Source organism: Dipodomys merriami, unplaced genomic scaffold (genome assembly GCF_024711535.1).
Source record: "Dipodomys merriami isolate MVZ:Mamm:240054 unplaced genomic scaffold, mDipMer1.0.p SCAF_11, whole genome shotgun sequence".
NCBI lineage: Eukaryota > Metazoa > Chordata > Mammalia > Rodentia > Heteromyidae > Dipodomys > Dipodomys merriami.
The window spans coordinates 27,812,107-27,830,096 of NW_027202382.1; the positions used below are offsets into that span (position 1 = coordinate 27,812,107).

General features: G+C 36.4%; 1 protein-coding gene across 3 annotated transcripts in view; it reads right to left on the reverse strand.

Annotated features, from left to right (window-relative positions):
• The window catches only part of Ecpas (Ecm29 proteasome adaptor and scaffold), a 103,231-nt gene that overhangs the window by 42,930 nt on the left and 42,311 nt on the right, over nucleotides 1-17,990 (reverse strand). For all 3 annotated transcript variants that reach the window (XM_070011525.1, XM_070011512.1, XM_070011515.1), the window contains 8 exons: nucleotides 12,315-12,400; nucleotides 11,794-11,872; nucleotides 10,009-10,058; nucleotides 8,900-8,966; nucleotides 8,685-8,807; nucleotides 5,757-5,860; nucleotides 2,400-2,523; nucleotides 610-690 (listed from right to left, as the gene is read on the reverse strand). In XM_070011525.1, coding sequence (XP_069867626.1) covers nucleotides 610-690; nucleotides 2,400-2,523; nucleotides 5,757-5,860; nucleotides 8,685-8,807; nucleotides 8,900-8,966; nucleotides 10,009-10,058; nucleotides 11,794-11,872; nucleotides 12,315-12,400 — 714 coding nt within the window. The remainder of the gene's footprint in view (nucleotides 1-609; nucleotides 691-2,399; nucleotides 2,524-5,756; nucleotides 5,861-8,684; nucleotides 8,808-8,899; nucleotides 8,967-10,008; nucleotides 10,059-11,793; nucleotides 11,873-12,314; nucleotides 12,401-17,990) is intronic.

Consider the following 17,990-nt stretch of genomic DNA (forward strand, 5'->3'; position numbering starts at 1 on the left):
TAGTCTGTATAGTATCTTTACAACAACAAAAAAAAAAAATTTAAGACTCCCCAAAGCTTTGGGATGAAGAAAAGTATCTAAGCCATATTTCTCTTACTAGACTATCAGAGAAAAAAAACAGCCCAACAGTAACCAAGGCAAAGCATTTAGTTCTTTCACAAGAATCTCGCTAAGATGAAGACGGATACAGCCCCATGGTATATAGCACTTGACTCACATGCTTGAGGCCCTGGGTTTCATCCCCAGCACAGGGGGAGAGAAAGGAAGGGAAGAACCTGAGCAAATAATTATGAATTAAAATAATATGGGAGGGAAGGAATGGTAGGGGAAAAAACAAAGGAGGAGGTAACAATCCTTGATAGGAAATGTACTCATTACCTTGCTTATGTAACTGTAACCCCTCTGTACAGTATTTTTACAATAAAAAACGTATTTAAAAAAATAAAATAAAATAATCATACAAACTACCAAATAAAGACCCTTAAAAAGAAAAATGGCACTACCATATGGGTGTGCCTATTACTCAAAGAGACCATATGAATTTATTCAGGTATGTTGTCATCATCTGGAACCTTTACAGAAACAAACAGCAATATATGAAAGTCCTACCTCTCCAAATGCTGCTGGGTTAAAGGGAAGGACAGTGGTCCCAGTCATGTATTTGACTGGAGTTTTCATTCGATGGGAAGCCTAATAACAAATACCAAACAAATAAAATTATTTAGAAACAGAGCACATATGCCTTCCTCAACTCAAAAATAACCATCTCTATCTACATTATTATCAATGATTTGCACCTTTCTAACCAAAATATTTTCCTACTAATGCCCCTGATTGTATGTGTCCCTTGAACTCTAAATGGCAGGTATGTTGCTTTTTCCCCACACAGTTTTCACTAGCTTATTTTAGCCAGATTAGGACATACCTACTCTAGCCAGCCATCTATTAACTGGTCACGCCAGGCTACTGAATACCAATTATTTTCATTACTACTGGAAGTGGCAGGACATTTTCCAACCACAAACAACACTGTGATAAGGAAAAGAGAATAGTGGCTGCTACTTGCTTATATCCAATACCCTTATGGTGCCTACCTAGTCAAAAGCTAGAATCACCAAGAGGTGATACAGTCACCAAGAGGACATGCAGTAAACCATATCCCACCAGTAAAGGAAAGTTGTGGACAGTCAGGGTTAGGGATGACTAATGCCAATACTCTTCACTCAGCAGCAGCAAACACCGTGCAAAGCAGATGGAATCGTCATGGTTGAAAACATCTGAACCCGCTCCCAAAAGCATCCTTGAATTTATGATATCCTAAATAATGCTCCTAAAAGTAATAACAAAGGGCTTGGGATATAGCTCAGCAGTAGATCACCTGCCTGACAAAGGACCTGGACTTGAACTCCTACACAGTAAAAAATGAATAACAAAACAGAAACAAAAAGACCTATTTTTTCCCCATTTCCTAGAATTTGTTCAGAGGAGTTACACCTTTGGATTCCTCCCCTAAGAATATTTTCCTTTAGTTTGTTTATGTAAATGCATGAAGTCCTGTATAAGTTATCATGTCCAGGTAGTTTTAGATCTAGCTTCCATACCAGAGAGAAAACAATGCTCCATTTGTCTCCCTGACTTTGGCTGACCTCACTTAATATTATTTGTTCAAGGGTCCATCCAGTTCCCTGAGAATGACGTATTATTCTCTCTAATGGATGAGTAATGATCCATTGTGTAGAGATACCACACATTTTTGGATCCACTCATCTATTGTAGGGTACCTGGGCTGTTTCTATAACTTGGTGATTGTGAATGACTAGGTGATTGTGAATAGGGCAGCAATGAACATGGATATGCAATTATCTTTGCCATATCCTGACTTGTAATATTCTGGGTAGTTGCCTAAGAGTGGTATGACTGCACTGTAGGGAAGATCTATGTTTGTTTTGTTGAGAAATCTCCAAACGGCCATCCAAAGTGGTTGTACTAGTTTACATTCCCACCAACAGTGCAATAAGGTTCCTTTCTCCCCACATCCTTCCATTATTTGTTATTGTTCAAACTCTCGATGTTGGCCAATCTAACTGAGGTGAGATGGAATCTCAATGTTGTTTCAATTTGTATTTCTTTTATGGCCATGGATGTTGAGCATTTCTTCATGTATTTATTTGCCATTCTAACTTCTTCTGAGAAGTCTCTCCTTAGCTCCTTTGCCCATTTATTGACTGGTTTAAGACTTGTATTTTTCTCCTCATTATGTAATTCCCTATTACTGTATATATTCACATGGCTAGAAAGTTTATTACTATTCCACATTTAGTAATAACATTTTTAACTTTATACTGCTCATTTTTATCTTCATCATCTCTTACAAAACTATCTAAAGTTAAGAGCCATACCTTTTCTTGGATATAATGTACCATTTCTGGAAAAGAAGGCATCTGCTTGGAAGCATTTTCTTTTGAGTTTCTCCCAGGAAGACACCTTAATACTCGTTGTGCTTCTCCATGAACTTCTTCTCGTCTTTCAGAAAGAACAAAAATTAACTTAATCAACTAGAGAATGGTCACTTAAAGAATGAAATAAACATGCTACATGAAAGCTAGAGATCTGAGAAAATGCCTTAAAATGTGTTTTTGTCTACTTAAGCAAAAATGCAGCATAAAAAATTACTTGCTTTTTCGGAAATTCAATGAGATTTGGAGTCATTTGCCTTGTACATTTTATTCCAAGAGGAAAAACAAGATAGGATACTGCAATTCATTATATATACAGCTACATGTGTACTTTATCACTATAAAAGTAAAGTCATGGTTGGCTCATGCCTGCAATCCTAGCTACTCAGGAGGCTGAGATGTGAGGATAACAGTTTGAAGCTAGCCAGGGCAGGAAGGCCCGTGACACTCTTATCTCCAATCAACCATTAAAAAGCCAGAAGTGAAGCTGTGGCTCAAATTGAAGAATGCTACCTTGAGCAGAAAAAAAGTTAAGGAAGCCAGGTGATAGTGGCCATTGCCTATAATCCTAGCTACTCAAGAGGCTGAGATCTGAGAAGCACACTTCAAAGCCAGCCCAGGCAGGAAAGTCCATGAGACTCTTATCTCTAATGAACATCCTCCACCCCTTAAACCCCCAACCCAACCAGGAAACTGGAAGTAGAGCAGTGGCTCAAAGTAGTAGTGCTCAACCTTTGAGAAAAAAACCTTAGGGTCAGCCCACAGGCTCTGAGTTTAAGACCCACAATAGACAAAATAGAAAGAACTAAGGGACAATTCCCAGGCCCTGAGTTCAAGCCCTAGGACACACATGAAAAAAAAAAAAAAAAAAGTAAAATCAAGCTAGGCGCCATGTCTACAATCCTAGCTACTGAGGTTGAGATCTGAGGATCTCGGTTCAAAGCCAGGTCAGACAGGAAAGTCCATAAGCCTCGTATCTCGAATAAACTATTGAGAAAAAGGCAGAAGTGATGCTGTGGCTCAAGTGATACAGCACTAGCCTTGAGCACTGAGAGGCTCAGCAACAGAACCCAGACCCTGAGTTCAAGACGGGGGGGGGGGGGGGGGGGGCGAGGGGCAAGGTTATCATACACACACTTTTACATTCAGTGATTATCCAGTGTTCTTTATATCCACCCAAATTCTTATACTTCTATGCAGTTCAGCATCAATTCTGTAAACTGGCAATTAATAAATGCCAGTAATATATACAAATACAAACCCAACCTATTTCAGACTATCATTCAGTTCCTCAACAACAGTCTTACATAGAGATAATATAATGGTCCTTAACAGTCCATAAAATTGCCTCTAAATTGAACTTGTTTTCATAACAGCATCTCATAAAAAGCTGGAGGGAAAAATGTTAATAAATAAAGCCTCAGGTGAAAAGATTTTCATTTGCCTGGAACAGTCTTAAAAAATATATTGAATTAATTCCACTTGGACTTGGGTTTTGAAAATATAATTTTTAGTACTTAAAGACAAAGCCCACTGGTTAAGAGTTTGGCTTAACTCCCTAAATTTAAATTCTTATTTTAATTATATTTGTATTATTAAGTAGTTGTATAGAAACTATTCAACAAATCAGTTTATAAACACACAATGATTCTTGATCAATATTACCCCTTTCATCATTCTCCCCATACTTCTCAACTCTACCTCTTGAACTTAAATTCATGCTCTTTATCACACATTTCAATTCATTGTATGTTTTCAACTATGCTTTTTTTTTTTTTTTTAAATAGGTCATGGGGCTTGAACTCTGTCCCTGCATTCTTTTTTTTTTGGGGGTCCAGTCGTGGGGTCTGAACTCTTGGCCTGGGTGCTGTTCCTCAGCTCTTCAGCTCAAGGCTAGCCCTCTACCACTTGAGCCACAGCGCCACTTCCGGCTTTTTTTTCTGCTTATGTGGTGCTGAGGAATCGAACCCAGGGCCTTAAGCATGCAAGGCGAGCGCTCTACCACTGAGCCACCTTCCCAGCCTGTCCCTGCATTCTTAAGCTCAAGACGAGCACTCTACCGTTTGAGCCACAGCCCCACTTCCAGTTTTTCTAGTGGTTTATTGGAGATAACAGTCTCACACACTTTCCTGCCGGGGCTGGCTTTGATCCTCAGATCTCAGCCTTCTAAGCAGCTAGGATTACAGGCGTGAGCCACTGCCACCTGGCTAAGTTCATGCTCTTTACACGAACTGCTTTAGCTCTTAGATCCTAGTATATTTGGATCATGGTTGGGAAACTAAGGTAGAAAAGTGAGAAACAGCAAGCCACCATAATCAAGATCAGCAATACAAAGCCATTTCAAGCAAATGTAAATGAATAAATGAGGAGACCAGATAAGAAATCAAAAGTCAAGACCTGGCAATTCTAGGCTGGGAACATGGCTCAAGTGTGGTAGAGTACCTGGCTTAGATAGTGCAAAAGTCTGAACTCAAACCCCATCACTGCCCACCACCCAAAAGACCTGGCAATACCCATGATATTTAAACTATTAACCAAAAAAAGAAAATCAAAGCAAAACAAAGATGTATAATTTTACCTAAACCTTTCTTTAGCATAAATGATACTTCAAAATATGAGAATCTCACTTTAAAGATACAAAAATCCTATATATCAAGTGCAACAATGATTTAATTTTATACCTATACTAGAGTGCGTCATAGAATTTTAAACTGTCATTAACTAAAATACACAACATAGTTAATGAATTGTTTTAATATATCCTATTATAGGTACATTCTGCTTTTAAAGTTATGTCAATTTCAGAAACACTTAAATGATTTAAAAAAATGAATTATACAATCTAGAAATGTAATAACTCATTAATCTAAAATTCTCTCTCTCTATATATATATATATACTTCATTGAGAAATCGGTATACTAAATATAAAATTATATTCTATGTTAAAAATATTAAAATATGTACAGTAAGTAATCAATGGCATTGTTTTTCTATAAGGACCATTTTTAGAGATATAATTATACATACAATTATACAATTTGTTTTATTTATATTTGATTCTTTCAGAAGCACTTCTCTTCTAAATGCTATACTATAGATATACATATAACCTACATTATATACAGTCTATACACACTATTCAACCTATAGTTACAAGTATAAAGGTACATGACTAGACCACACTTAACCACTTAATAAATTGCTTCTCAATTTCATAGACCAATTTTGCAAACAACATAAACTTGGCCATTTTCAAAGAAGTGAACTCAAATTCAAATTAATACTTTTTGAAACTTACGGATCTCCTGCAGCCAATAGGAGTAAATATCTGGAAGGTATATGATCTGAGGGAAACACCGTGCTGGCAAATTTCACAGCTACTTGTCGAACCTGAACTTCAGGCTTTTGTATACATAAAAACACAGACACAGACACACACACAGACACACACACACACACAAACACACACAAAAGAGAATTCAATAATCAGTAACTTAGTCCAGTCATAATATGTCATCCTAACTGTAAACTGTTCAAAATTTAAGTTGACAGGTTAATAAACATGTGCCTAAATAAGTAAAATCAAGACATCATTTGTTCAGTATCTGTTTTTGACAGGAGAGGGTGCTGGGGATCAAACACGGGGCCTGACACAAGCACTCTACCAATGAACTCCAGCCCTGCTTACAACCTTAAATTACATGTAAGTTTTTGAGTCAGTGTCATTACTTAAAATGTACTTTCATGAGTACATTTAATAAGATCCTCTGAGTAAAGCAGGAAAGATGTACAAAATCTTAACTACAGAATCTTTCTATGCATGTTTATCTTCACAGCACTAGCTTTGGGGCTAACGTCTCTGGTGACCACTATCTCTGCCTACTCAAGTCTCAAACTCCTCAGCCATATCAAGTGAAATTTAAGTGTTTTGCAAGGAACACAATCAGAGCTTACTTGGAATTCCTACAAATTTGAAGCAAAAAACACTTCTGACATTCTCAGAAATGATCTAAAGTTAACAATGACTATATAAATATATTCACTTAAGTTAGATCAATAAATTAGGAATACACAGTTCAACAGGCTTCAGTATTTATTAATCCTGAAGGCTTACTCTCATGTACCTTCCCTTCTCCAGAGCTCATTCCTCCAGCCACACAACTGAGATAGATAAAACATTAAGAAATATATACTGTCCCATTCATTCTAACATATTTGCTACTTAGTATTCCTCAGGCTATATTAAAGAACTAGTTTACATTATACTATCTAGCCTGAATTTCAGGTGTGAAATAAAATGAGCTTTCATCATATATAATACTGCTATATGATTTCATCTGCAGAGAGTAGAATTAGTACCTACAAGAATTATACAAATATAAAAAAAAAGAATTATACAAATGTTATACAACACTTACTTACAAAGCGACCTAGGGAAGGTTTCTAGGATTCTATTCTAATGAGCTATCAGATAAGCCCAAAAGTCCTAGCTACGAACTAGAGCAACTTGACAATACGAAGTAGAACAACTTGACAATAGGACTGTCTAGATGGTAGGCTTTCAAGTGTACATAATGGCACAATTTAATCCTACTTTAATAGACACCAGATACCTTTCTGAGCCTCTAAGAGTTCCCTCAATATAAGTGTATTAAATCATCTCAGCCCAGTTTAAGTATACATAGTTTATATTAATTTCACCAATGAATGGCATCATTCCTTTTCTAATTTCCTGATCTAAACAACTAAAGCAAAATTTAATAAATGTTTTCTGTATAATACATATGTGTCTGTAGCCATTCTAAATTCTCCTGCATACTTCCATTAAATCCAATATAAAGAGAAAGAAGATAGAAGAGTATGTATGATACTAGCATATTTGTTCATACAGAGTCACTTTGACATATGCAATTTGTCATTGTTTCCTTCTGCTTTTCTGTAACAATGTTACCTAGGAACTCTACTCCAGGGACTGTAGTACTCACCTACTATTTAAGAAAGCACAATACTTTCAATGTGGAAAGCATGACATTAAGAATAGTTCTTCCACAGGAAGACTATAAATAACAGCATCACCATGTAGAGTATAACTCATCCCTAAAGTCAAATTCCCACCATGAAGAATTAAAAGCAGAACAAAAATTAATCTAATAAAGAGAAATATAATTCAAATATTGTTCTTAGAAATACAATACTCCTAGAGCTGGGAATGTGGCTTAGTGGCAGAATGCTTACCTAGCATTCATGATGCCCTGGTTGATTCCTCAGTACCACATAAACAGAAAAGGACAGAAGTGGTGCTGTGGCTCAAGTTGTAAAGCAATAGAAGCTCAGGGACAGTGCCCAGACCCTGAGTTCAAGCCCCAGGATTGGCAAAGAAAAAAAATGTAATACTCTTATAATTTAGAAGTAGAACACTTGGCTAGTACAAACAAAGCCCAGGGTCTAATCCCCAGCAATGCTGAAGGAAAAAAGAAATATTACAGCAACACAGAAAGTACTAGAAGATATTTTGTTAGGCCAAATATGCCAAGGACAGAAAAACAAATTCTACATGCTCATTCAGATGTAAAATCTAAAAAAGCTGATCTCATAGAAATTGGGAGTAAAATAGTGGTTACCAGCATCTTTGGGAAAGTAGAGGATAGGAAAAGATGGAGAAAGGTTGACTTACAGATATCAAGCTAGATACAAGAAGTTCTGCTATTCTAGTGCATCACAGGTAACTGCAGATCATCATAATATCCTGTATTTTTCACACACAAAAAAAAGCTAGAATTTTTAACTTTACACCACAAAGAAATGTTTGGGGGATATGTGTGCCTTAATTTGAATAGTATACAATATAAAATATACTGAAAGATCAAATGATGTTGGACATGATCATGTGACAAATGTGTACAAATAGTATATGTCTAAAAAAGAATGTAAGCTGGATACCAGTGGCTTACACCTGTAATCTTAACTCCTCAAGAGGCTAATATCTGAGAATCACGGTTCAAAGCCAGACTCAGGCAGTCTATGAGAATCTAATCTCCAATTAACCATCAAAAAAGCCAGAAATGGAGCAGTGGATCAAGTGGTAGAGTGCTAGCTTTGAGCAATAAAGCTCAAGGAGAGCACCCAAACCCTGAGTTCAAGCCCCAGGACCAATACTAAAATAACAACAAAAATAACAATAATGCAATCTATTTATACCAGTCACTGTCCTTCACAGTGGACCTACCTTTATTAAGTATGAAGCCACAAGTGCCTCCATCAGTGTTCGCTGTGCTCCTTCTAAAGTACTATAAGCTCCAACCATCATAGACAATGCTTCTTGGATAGCAAGTCGAGTCTCAGGTTCTTCCTACAAAGAAGATAAAAACAGTGTTTCCCTCTCCTACTAATTTCCAGGTAAGCATCCAAACAGAGTATAAACTTATCAGCTATATTCCCTACCTTGCACAAGGCTTCAAAAAGCTGCTGCACAAGAGCTATATCCTTAGTAAATAATTGGGGCATTCGACTGTAAGAGAATATGAGAGGATCATTACTATCAGCATTCCTTGAGATGAAAAAGGGAGAAAATGAAGCTACACACAAGTTTTCCTGAGCTCACATTTTCATCTCCCTGAATACAATGCCAGCAGCATCAGATTACTTCCCTCAAGAGCTGAATATTTTTTAAAGCAAATATTTAATTTTTCAACCATGTAATCCAACTAGCCTTAATTAAAACATGTATTTTCTTTTCCAGATAATTCTTTTATAACAGTCCATGCATTCAGTTAACATTTCTGATTTTAACATGACGAAAGGAGGGAAGACCAAACTGCAATTTAAACTAAAAAGCCATCGTGGTAAAGGGCTTTGCTACTTCATGCCAATAGACACGAGACAAGGTTTGCTGATTAACCCGTGCTTTGGAAGTAGACCAGGGGCCACTTTCTTCCGAATCTCAAAGCTCCTTCCCTTGTACAGTAAAGAATAGTTAAGATCTAGTCTACACCAACCACACAAAACCTCCACTTGGGGCTGTAGCAGCACATGGTGCCACTGAGGTTACTTCATCTCTGTTTCCCTGCTTTGATATACAGCAAAGGCAGATGAAACTAAGAGGAATTAGAAAGATCAAGTCATGCTGAGAGGGAAATAAATCCATCTTTTGGAATAGGGTCACACAAACTCATAAACACTTATCAGAAAAAAAAACAATCACTAGACAAACCATGATCCCTGGGATTATGACATTTAGTTGTAAATAACAAAGATACTTAAGATTAATCAAATGTATCTTGGGTACAAAAATTATATTCCATGATGACATCATTCAGTTCAAAATCTCATTTCAAGACTATACTTAATGTAGTAATACATCTTCAAATGGACATTAAAATGTATCACATCTATTTATCTTCTACAAAGATGACATCTCTAAATAACCTAAGGGTATTTCATACATTCTCTTTCAGAACCACAACAATTTTATTCTCCATCCATTATTAAATGCCACAAAACATTTCTTGTCTGCCAACAAGGTATCTCTCACTAAAAAAGGGTTTACTCACCTGGAGAGTTTTCCAACAGCTGAATATGCCATTGACAGTAGTTTAGGGTCCTTGAAATTAAAAGGAAAAAAAAAAGAAAAGAAAGAAAAAGAAAAGAACAACAAAAACAAAACAGACAAAACAAAAAGTACAGTAAACAGTAAAACCTTTTCGCTGCAATTACATGAATTATCCTACTCCTTGTTAAACCTACATCTACTCTACTTAACTACATGATAATGATATCTGGACAACAAAAATATGCAAACCCAGAATCTATCACACTACTGAAAGGAAAAACAAAACAAAAACTCACATCACTAACTCATTCTACAAGAAAAATGCTGTGGTCACATATGAAAGGTTTCTCTTAGCTGATGCTCTGTCGGGATATTTTCAACACCATATCATCCATCTACACACTAGAAGAATAGTTTAAATTATCAGAAAATTTATCACTGGTCTGACATAAGATCCGTCTTCTCACCACAAAATTGCAATACATAGAAATGTAATTTTCTAAAGCTCTGAATTGTAATAAACAGCTTCATCTCATTTTTCTACCATAACTAATAATAAGATTCCCTCCTGAAGATAAAAACACTTTATTTGGTTTTATGAAAAACATCAGTCTAATTACTAAGAACACAGTAACAAGTGCCAGATGAAGTTTATACATTGAATGTAGGATCTGCCTTCTACATATGAACAGCCATTCTCATCAATTCATTGATTAGGGAGGCAAGCAGATGTCACTTGAAGGTAGGAGGATTAGGTTCTTGTGGTTGAACTGCATTGTTTCCTACTTTGAAATATATAGTTTCTCTCTAAAATCCCCAAAGCATTCTTATTTCTACCAATCACTCCAAAGCATCTGATTATCAATGCCACAAATAAGTGAAAGATGGTCTAAACTTTAAAAAGCAGGCACATATTATTCAGTAGGAATAAAAAAATAAAAATAAAAGTAAAGCTAAGAGAGCTAGGCCCAAAGCACAGCTGCACAACAAATGAACAGCTTTTTATGAGTCATATCTACAAGTGGACCTCAACTGTGCTGAAAAACTTACATGTATTAAGTCATTTATCTTTTTACAATAATCCAATAAGGTAGCATTATTTTCACTTTTCTGATAAGGAACAAAAGTCCAAAGATTTAAATAACTCACCAAAGAATAAACCTAAATTCAAATCCAATTCTAACTTCAGATGGCAAGATCTTAATCTACTGAACTATGCATTCATGTTCAACTATGACTAAAGAAATTAATGCTGACTGGATTTCTTAAAATCTTACCTTTTAAGTATATTCTCCTAAAATTTTGGAGATAGAAAAATACAGAAGAGAGAAATAGGATTCAAAAGCCTATAACCAAAAGAATCCTAGTCCCTCTTAGTTTAGGAATCAAAAATTTACTGAATGCATGTTTTGATAGGACTCTGAATTAATAAAATCTCCACCCCTAAAAATTAACATAATTTACCAGTAGAAAACAAATCCAAATAACCTCATATGGAAACAAACCATAAAATGAATTTCCTTGAATATCATTTTTGTATAGAGGTATAATGGACTTGCTTTAAAATACGTAACTTTAAGAAGTGGTAAAACCCCAAAATATATATCCATTTTAATATTTATTTCCAAAGAAACAAAAGTTAAAAAAGAAGGCCAGTAATTTCTGAAATTTGTTAATAATGAACAATAGCAAACATTAACTATATCAACATGTAGACCAGAAAGATTCATTCCAGGAAACACTTCAAATTATAAAATGTTAAATTTTTAACATGCAAATAGCTTACCTCTTTATATTCATTGATTAGCTTCGTGAGGCCATTCAAAAGCATTGGACCTAATGGTTTAATCTTGATTTCTGGACAGCTTTTTAAAACGAAAAAAATACAAACAGAAAGCAAGATAAGAATTATATTTCAACTTATATTTCAAAGCAAGATAAGAATCTTATTTCAGATGATTATTTAGAAATATCTGAGACGAAATAATCGCTCTACTAAAGCCAAAGATTTTAGGATGAAAACAATATACCCAAACCACTTGGTCATTCTACCAGTTAAAAATTTTATAGTTGGGGCTGGGAAGGTGGCTCAGTGGTAGAGTGCTTGCCTTGCATGCATGAGGCCCTGGGTTCGATTCCTCAGTACCACATAAGCAAAAAGCCAGAAGTGGCGCTGTGGCTCAAGTGGTAGAGCGCTAGCCTTGAGCTGAAGAGCTGAGGGACAGCGCCCAGGCCCAGAGTTCAGGCCCCACAACCGGACCCAAAAAAAAAAAAAAATTTATAGTTAAAAATTGTCTGAAAACTTACGTTATACAAATGTGATGTACAAATTGCAGGGATAATGTTCTTAACTTTGAATTTGTATTTGTACCAAAAAGTCCATCATATACCACCTGTGTGAAAGGAACAAAGTCAAGGACAATAATTAACAAAAATGTCAATTTACTATTCTCAAATAAAAGTCAGGAGTCAGTAATAGTAAACTTTTCACACTACATGCTGTTTCTCAAAAATATTGTTTCTTACAGAGATAGTCATTATTAGAAAGCCAGTTTGTCTTTCTTATCAGCAGTGTATGATTTAACAAATGCACTGGCTGATCTCACAAGTGTGTGAGTCTACCACTAGGGAGCAACGGCCAGTTCACACTGCAGGGTCCCCACTCTGCATTCTACACCACATAAGCAGGTTAAGATCATTTAGAAACAGTAAATTTTCTTAATTACATGTCGTCATTCAAACCAAATTATATTAAAAAACTTCATTTAAAAAAACATCAAAATAAAAATGTGCAGTTGGGATAACTGTTCCACATATTATGTAGGTTGGGTCTAAAAAGAAAGAAAATATAGCACCCATCAAGTTCTAATATTAAACATCAATATCAAAGATCCCCAAGCCACTCAAATTCTTAATTTTTATAAAAAATATTACTCTTACACTTCAAAAAATTCTGCAAATTTATTCCTAAAAATTATAGATGATTCATACTTTATTAAAACAAAAACACAAACAAAAATCTTTTGATTGTTTTTAAAACTATTGTTAGTACTCTGCTCATATTTAATTATTATAACATGTAGGCTATAGACTAGCACTGAGCTTCTGGCTCTATAACTGCCACTACACTAAGAGATTGAAAAACAAACAAACATTGCAACCAAGATACTAAATCTTACTGACAAGTTAAAAAGAAGTAAAAATAATACAGTACAATATATTCCAGTATTACATTATTTGGCTCATAGTTCTATTAGTCTGATATCAGATTATATAGAACAATATAATTGAATAAAAACTAAAGGATTAATTGGAATACTAAGTGAGTGAGGTTCTATGGAAAAAATTAAATTTATGGTGTACATATTACATGTGAAGAATTGTGTTGAGTGTTTTTATGTGTGCAGAACTCAGGAAAGAAGAGATTCCTCTAAATGATACCATAAAGAATTCTACAATTGACAGGTCAAGAAAAGGGCAGGGCAAACTATGTAGAGGATGGGAATGCCATCATTAGAACTGTGAATATAAGAAAACAAAGAGCCAGGCACTGGTGGCTCATGCCTGTAATCCTAGCTACTCAGGAGGCTGAGATCTAAGGATCGAGGTTCAAAGCCAGCCCGGGCAGGAGAGACCGTGAGACTCCTATCTCCAATAAACCACCAGAAAACTGGAAGTGGCGCTGTGGCTCAAGTGGTAGAGCGCTCGCCTTGAGCTAAAGAGCTGAGGGACAGCGCCCAGGCCCAGAGTTCAAAGCCCCATGACCAACCAAAAAAAAAAAGAAAAACAAAGAAAACAAAGAATGTTTAGGGAATGTCTCAATTCCCTTATGCTTAATTGTATCTAGACTTATTTTCAAAACATATAAATAACTAAAAATAGGGCTGGGATATAGCTCAGTGGCAAAGTGCCTGCCTAGCAAGTACAATGTTCCTGGGTTCAATCCTCAGTACCAAAAAAGAAAAGACAAAAATAGATAGGGAGATAGGTAGGTAGGTAGGTAGGTAGATTGATAGATAGATAGATAGATAGATAGATAGATAGATAGATAGATAGATAGAGTGAAACTATGAGTATTTTGTCCAAAAATTCTAGTAGCTTATCATGTGATATTTTCTGAATCAAAAATTTCAAGATAATGCATAGGAAATATTGCTTGAAGACTGTGTGGCAACTTCATTTTTATGAAAACACCCTATAGTATATGTGAATTTAGCCAAATATTAGTGTCTCTTATACAGTTGTGCCAGACATAGAAGTTGAATGTACATTCTAGAAGAATGAAATAGCCATATTACCAATCAGCCTTAAGATAGAGATCCTGGGCTGGGAAGGTAGCTCAGTGGTAGAGTGCTTGCCTTGCATGCATGAGGCCCTGGTTCTATTCCTCAGCACCACATAAGCAGGAAAAAGCTGGAAGTGGCGCTATGGCTCTAGTGGTAGAGTGCTAGCCTTGAGCTAAAGAGCTGAGGGACAGCGCCCAGCCCCAAAGTTCAAGCCCCATGACTGACCAAAAAAAAGATAGAGATGCTAAGGCCCAAGGGTGTACTTAGCACTCACTGAGAGCACAGAGAATTCTTAAAAATGAATTTAGCAAACTAGCAAGATACATCGTCAATGTGCAAAAAACAGTTGCATTTTTGTATAACAATAAATAATCTCAAATGGAATTCCAAACACTATTTCATTTCTAATATAGCACCAAAAAGAACAGGAAGCAACCAAGGAAGTTAAAGACTTGTACAAAGAAAGCTATAAAGTATTGCCGAAATAACTTTTTAAACATAAGTAAATGAAGTATTTATAAATATATATATATTTATATATATATATTTATTTATTTATTTATATATATAAATCTCATGTGCATGCACTAAAAGAGTTAATATTATAAGAAATCATCACTATGCAAGCAAGCCAAAGATTGAATGTAGTTTCCTATAAAAATCTCAATCATACCAGATGCTGGTGGCTCATGCCTATAATCCTGGTATTCAGGAGGCTGAGATCTGAGGATAATGGCTCAAAGCCAGCCCAGGCAGGAAAAATCGAGAAATTCTTTTTTTTTTTTTTTTTTTTTTTTTGGTTGATCATGAGGCTTGAACTCTGGGCCTGGGCGCTCTACCACTTGAGCCACAGCACCACTTCCTTTTTTTTTTAAACCGAGAAATTCTTTTTTTGGGGGGGGTGGTCCGGTTGTGGGGCCTGCGCCTGCACTCTGGGCCTTGGCGCTGTCCCTCAGCTCTTCAGCTCAAGGCTAGCGCTCTACCACTTGAGCCACAGCACCACTTCCCGCTTTTTGCTTATGTGGTGCTGAGGAATCGAACCCAGGGCCTCATGCATGCAAGGCAAGCACTCTACCACTGGGCCACCTTCCCAGCCCCTAAACGGAGAAATTCTTCTCCAATAAACCACCAGAAAACTGGAAGTGGCGCTGTCGGGTGCTAGCCTTGAGCTGAAGAGCCAGGCCCAGAGTTCAAGCCCCATGACCAACCAAAAAAAAAAGGCAGAAAAATCCCAATCATAGCTTTTACAAATATAGACAAACCTATCCTAAATGCATACAGAATCTTGGGGATCTCAAATAACCAAAAAACCAAAATTTGAAAGACAACAAAGCTGGAGGACTCATGTCTCCCGGTTTCAGAACCTACTACAATGCTACAGTCCAAAACAAAAGAACAAATCTTTAATGTTCTCATAAAAAATTTTAACAAGGTGAAGTAATAAATTACTTGATTGAATCTTTCTTCAATCTATGCACAGGGAAATAAAACAAGTGCATGCCTATAATTCCAGTACTCAGGAGACTTGAAGCAGGAGGATCTTAAGTCTGAGGCAAGACTGTACTATATAGCAAGCAGACACTCTATCTTAAAAAAAAAAAAAAAAAAGAAGAAGAAATAAACTCAATATATGATACACATGATAGACATAAAGACTTAGGGAATAATTTGAGAGCCCCAAAATAAACACTTTGCCCTCTATAGTCAATTTTGGGTGGCAGTAGTGGTGGTAGTACAGGACTTTAATTCAGGGTCCTGTGTTCTTTCTGTACTTTTTTGCTCACCACTGATGCTCACTACTTGATTTACCTACAGTTTGGCATTTTGGTGGTTAACTGGAGATGGAGTCTCAATGACTTTTCTACTTGGGCTGACTTTGAACCATGATCCTCCAGGTCTCAGCCCTTTGAGTAGCCAGTTTTACAGGCATGAGCCACCAGTGCCCAGTGCTGGTCAAATATTTTTTTTAAAAGGTTGTCGACACCATTCTATGGGGTAATGATGGTCTTGTGTAAGAAATAATGCTATAAAAAATCTAGATATTCACCTTGAAAAGACAGTTGGACCCTTACCTAACACCATATTAAAAAAAAAAAAAAAAGAATCAAATAACTAAATGTAAGACCTGAAGTTATACAATTCATAGAAAAACAAAATTGACAGAAACTTCACAGCAAAAGATTTGACAATGACTTGTTGGAAATAACCCCAAAGGCACAGGCAAAAAAAAGAAAAAATAATCAAACCGGATTTCATATAGTTTTTAAATTTTGTGTATCAAAAGAATAAAATATAGCAACTTATAGAATGGGGGAGGGGGAATGGAGGAGAAAACAAACCACTCAGCTAGCTGATAAGGAACTAATATCTAGTACAAAGAGAGAATGCATGAAATGAACCAACTCTTCTAAAATAACCTTTGGAGGCTAAGACAAGGTCAGTTAAGCCCAGGAGTTAGACTAGCTTGAGCAACGCAGTGAGACTCTGTCTCAAATTTTAAAAAAAACAAAAACAAAAACAAAAAACAGTAATGTGTGTAAGAGAAGAAGGGAGAGAGAGAGCACCAAGAAGCCATGAACACTTCAAAGACATATTACCTCACACCCATTGGAAGGCTATCAAAATAAAATTTAAAAAACAGGAAATAAGTATCATTGAGATGTAGAAAAGCTGGAACCCCTTATGTACTGTCGAAGAATATAAAATAGTTCAGTCACTATGGAAACAGTGTAGCAGTCTCTCAAGGATGAAAATTACCATGATGTACCATTGAAAATAAATAAAGGCAGGCACTAGTGGCTCACACCTGTAATCCTAGCTACTCAGGTTCTGAGAATTGAAGTTCAAAGCCATCCTGGGTAGGAATCTTAAAAGACTCCTATCTCCAATAAGCTACTCAGAAAATACCAGAAGTGGTGCTGTGCCTCAAGGAGCAGAGCGTTAGCTTTGAGTACAAAGAGGCTCAGCGACAACATGCAGGCCCTGAGTTCAAGCCCTAGGACTGGCAAATAAACAAATAAATAAATAAATAGTCACTTAACTATATTACTTAAAGAACAGGGCAAAGTTTACATCTATTTCACCACCTGTTGTTTTTTTTTTTTTGTACTGGTCTTCGAACTTTAACTGAGAACCTGAGCACTGTTCCTAAGGGGTTTTTTACTCAAGGATAGCACTCTACCACTGAGGAACAGACTCACTTTTGGCTTTTCAGTAGGTAATTGAAAGTAAGAGGCTCATGGACTTTCCTAACTGGGGATGACTTTGAACTGCCATCCTTAGATCTCAGCCTCCTGAAAAAAGTAGTCAGGGTTGCTGGCATGAGCCATCAGTACCCAGCTCACCATCATTTTTTAAGTGGAAGAAATAATTCATGTAGATAAATTATACTCCAATCTGCCTTCATAGCCGAGTTGGTCATAACTGAAGAGAAGGCCAAGACAGAATACAAGAATTTCCAAGGACAAGCCAGTGTCGGTGGCTCATGCCTGTAACCCTAGCTACTTAGGAGGCTGAGATCTGAGGATCACAGTTCAAAGCCAGCACAGACAGAAAAGTCCATGAGTCTCTTATCTCCAATGAAACCACTCAGAAAACCAGTAGTGGTGCAGTGGCTCTAGTGGTAGAGTGCTAGCCTTGAGCTGAAGAGCTGAGGGACAGCATTCAGGCCCAGAGTTCAAGCCCCATGACCAACAAA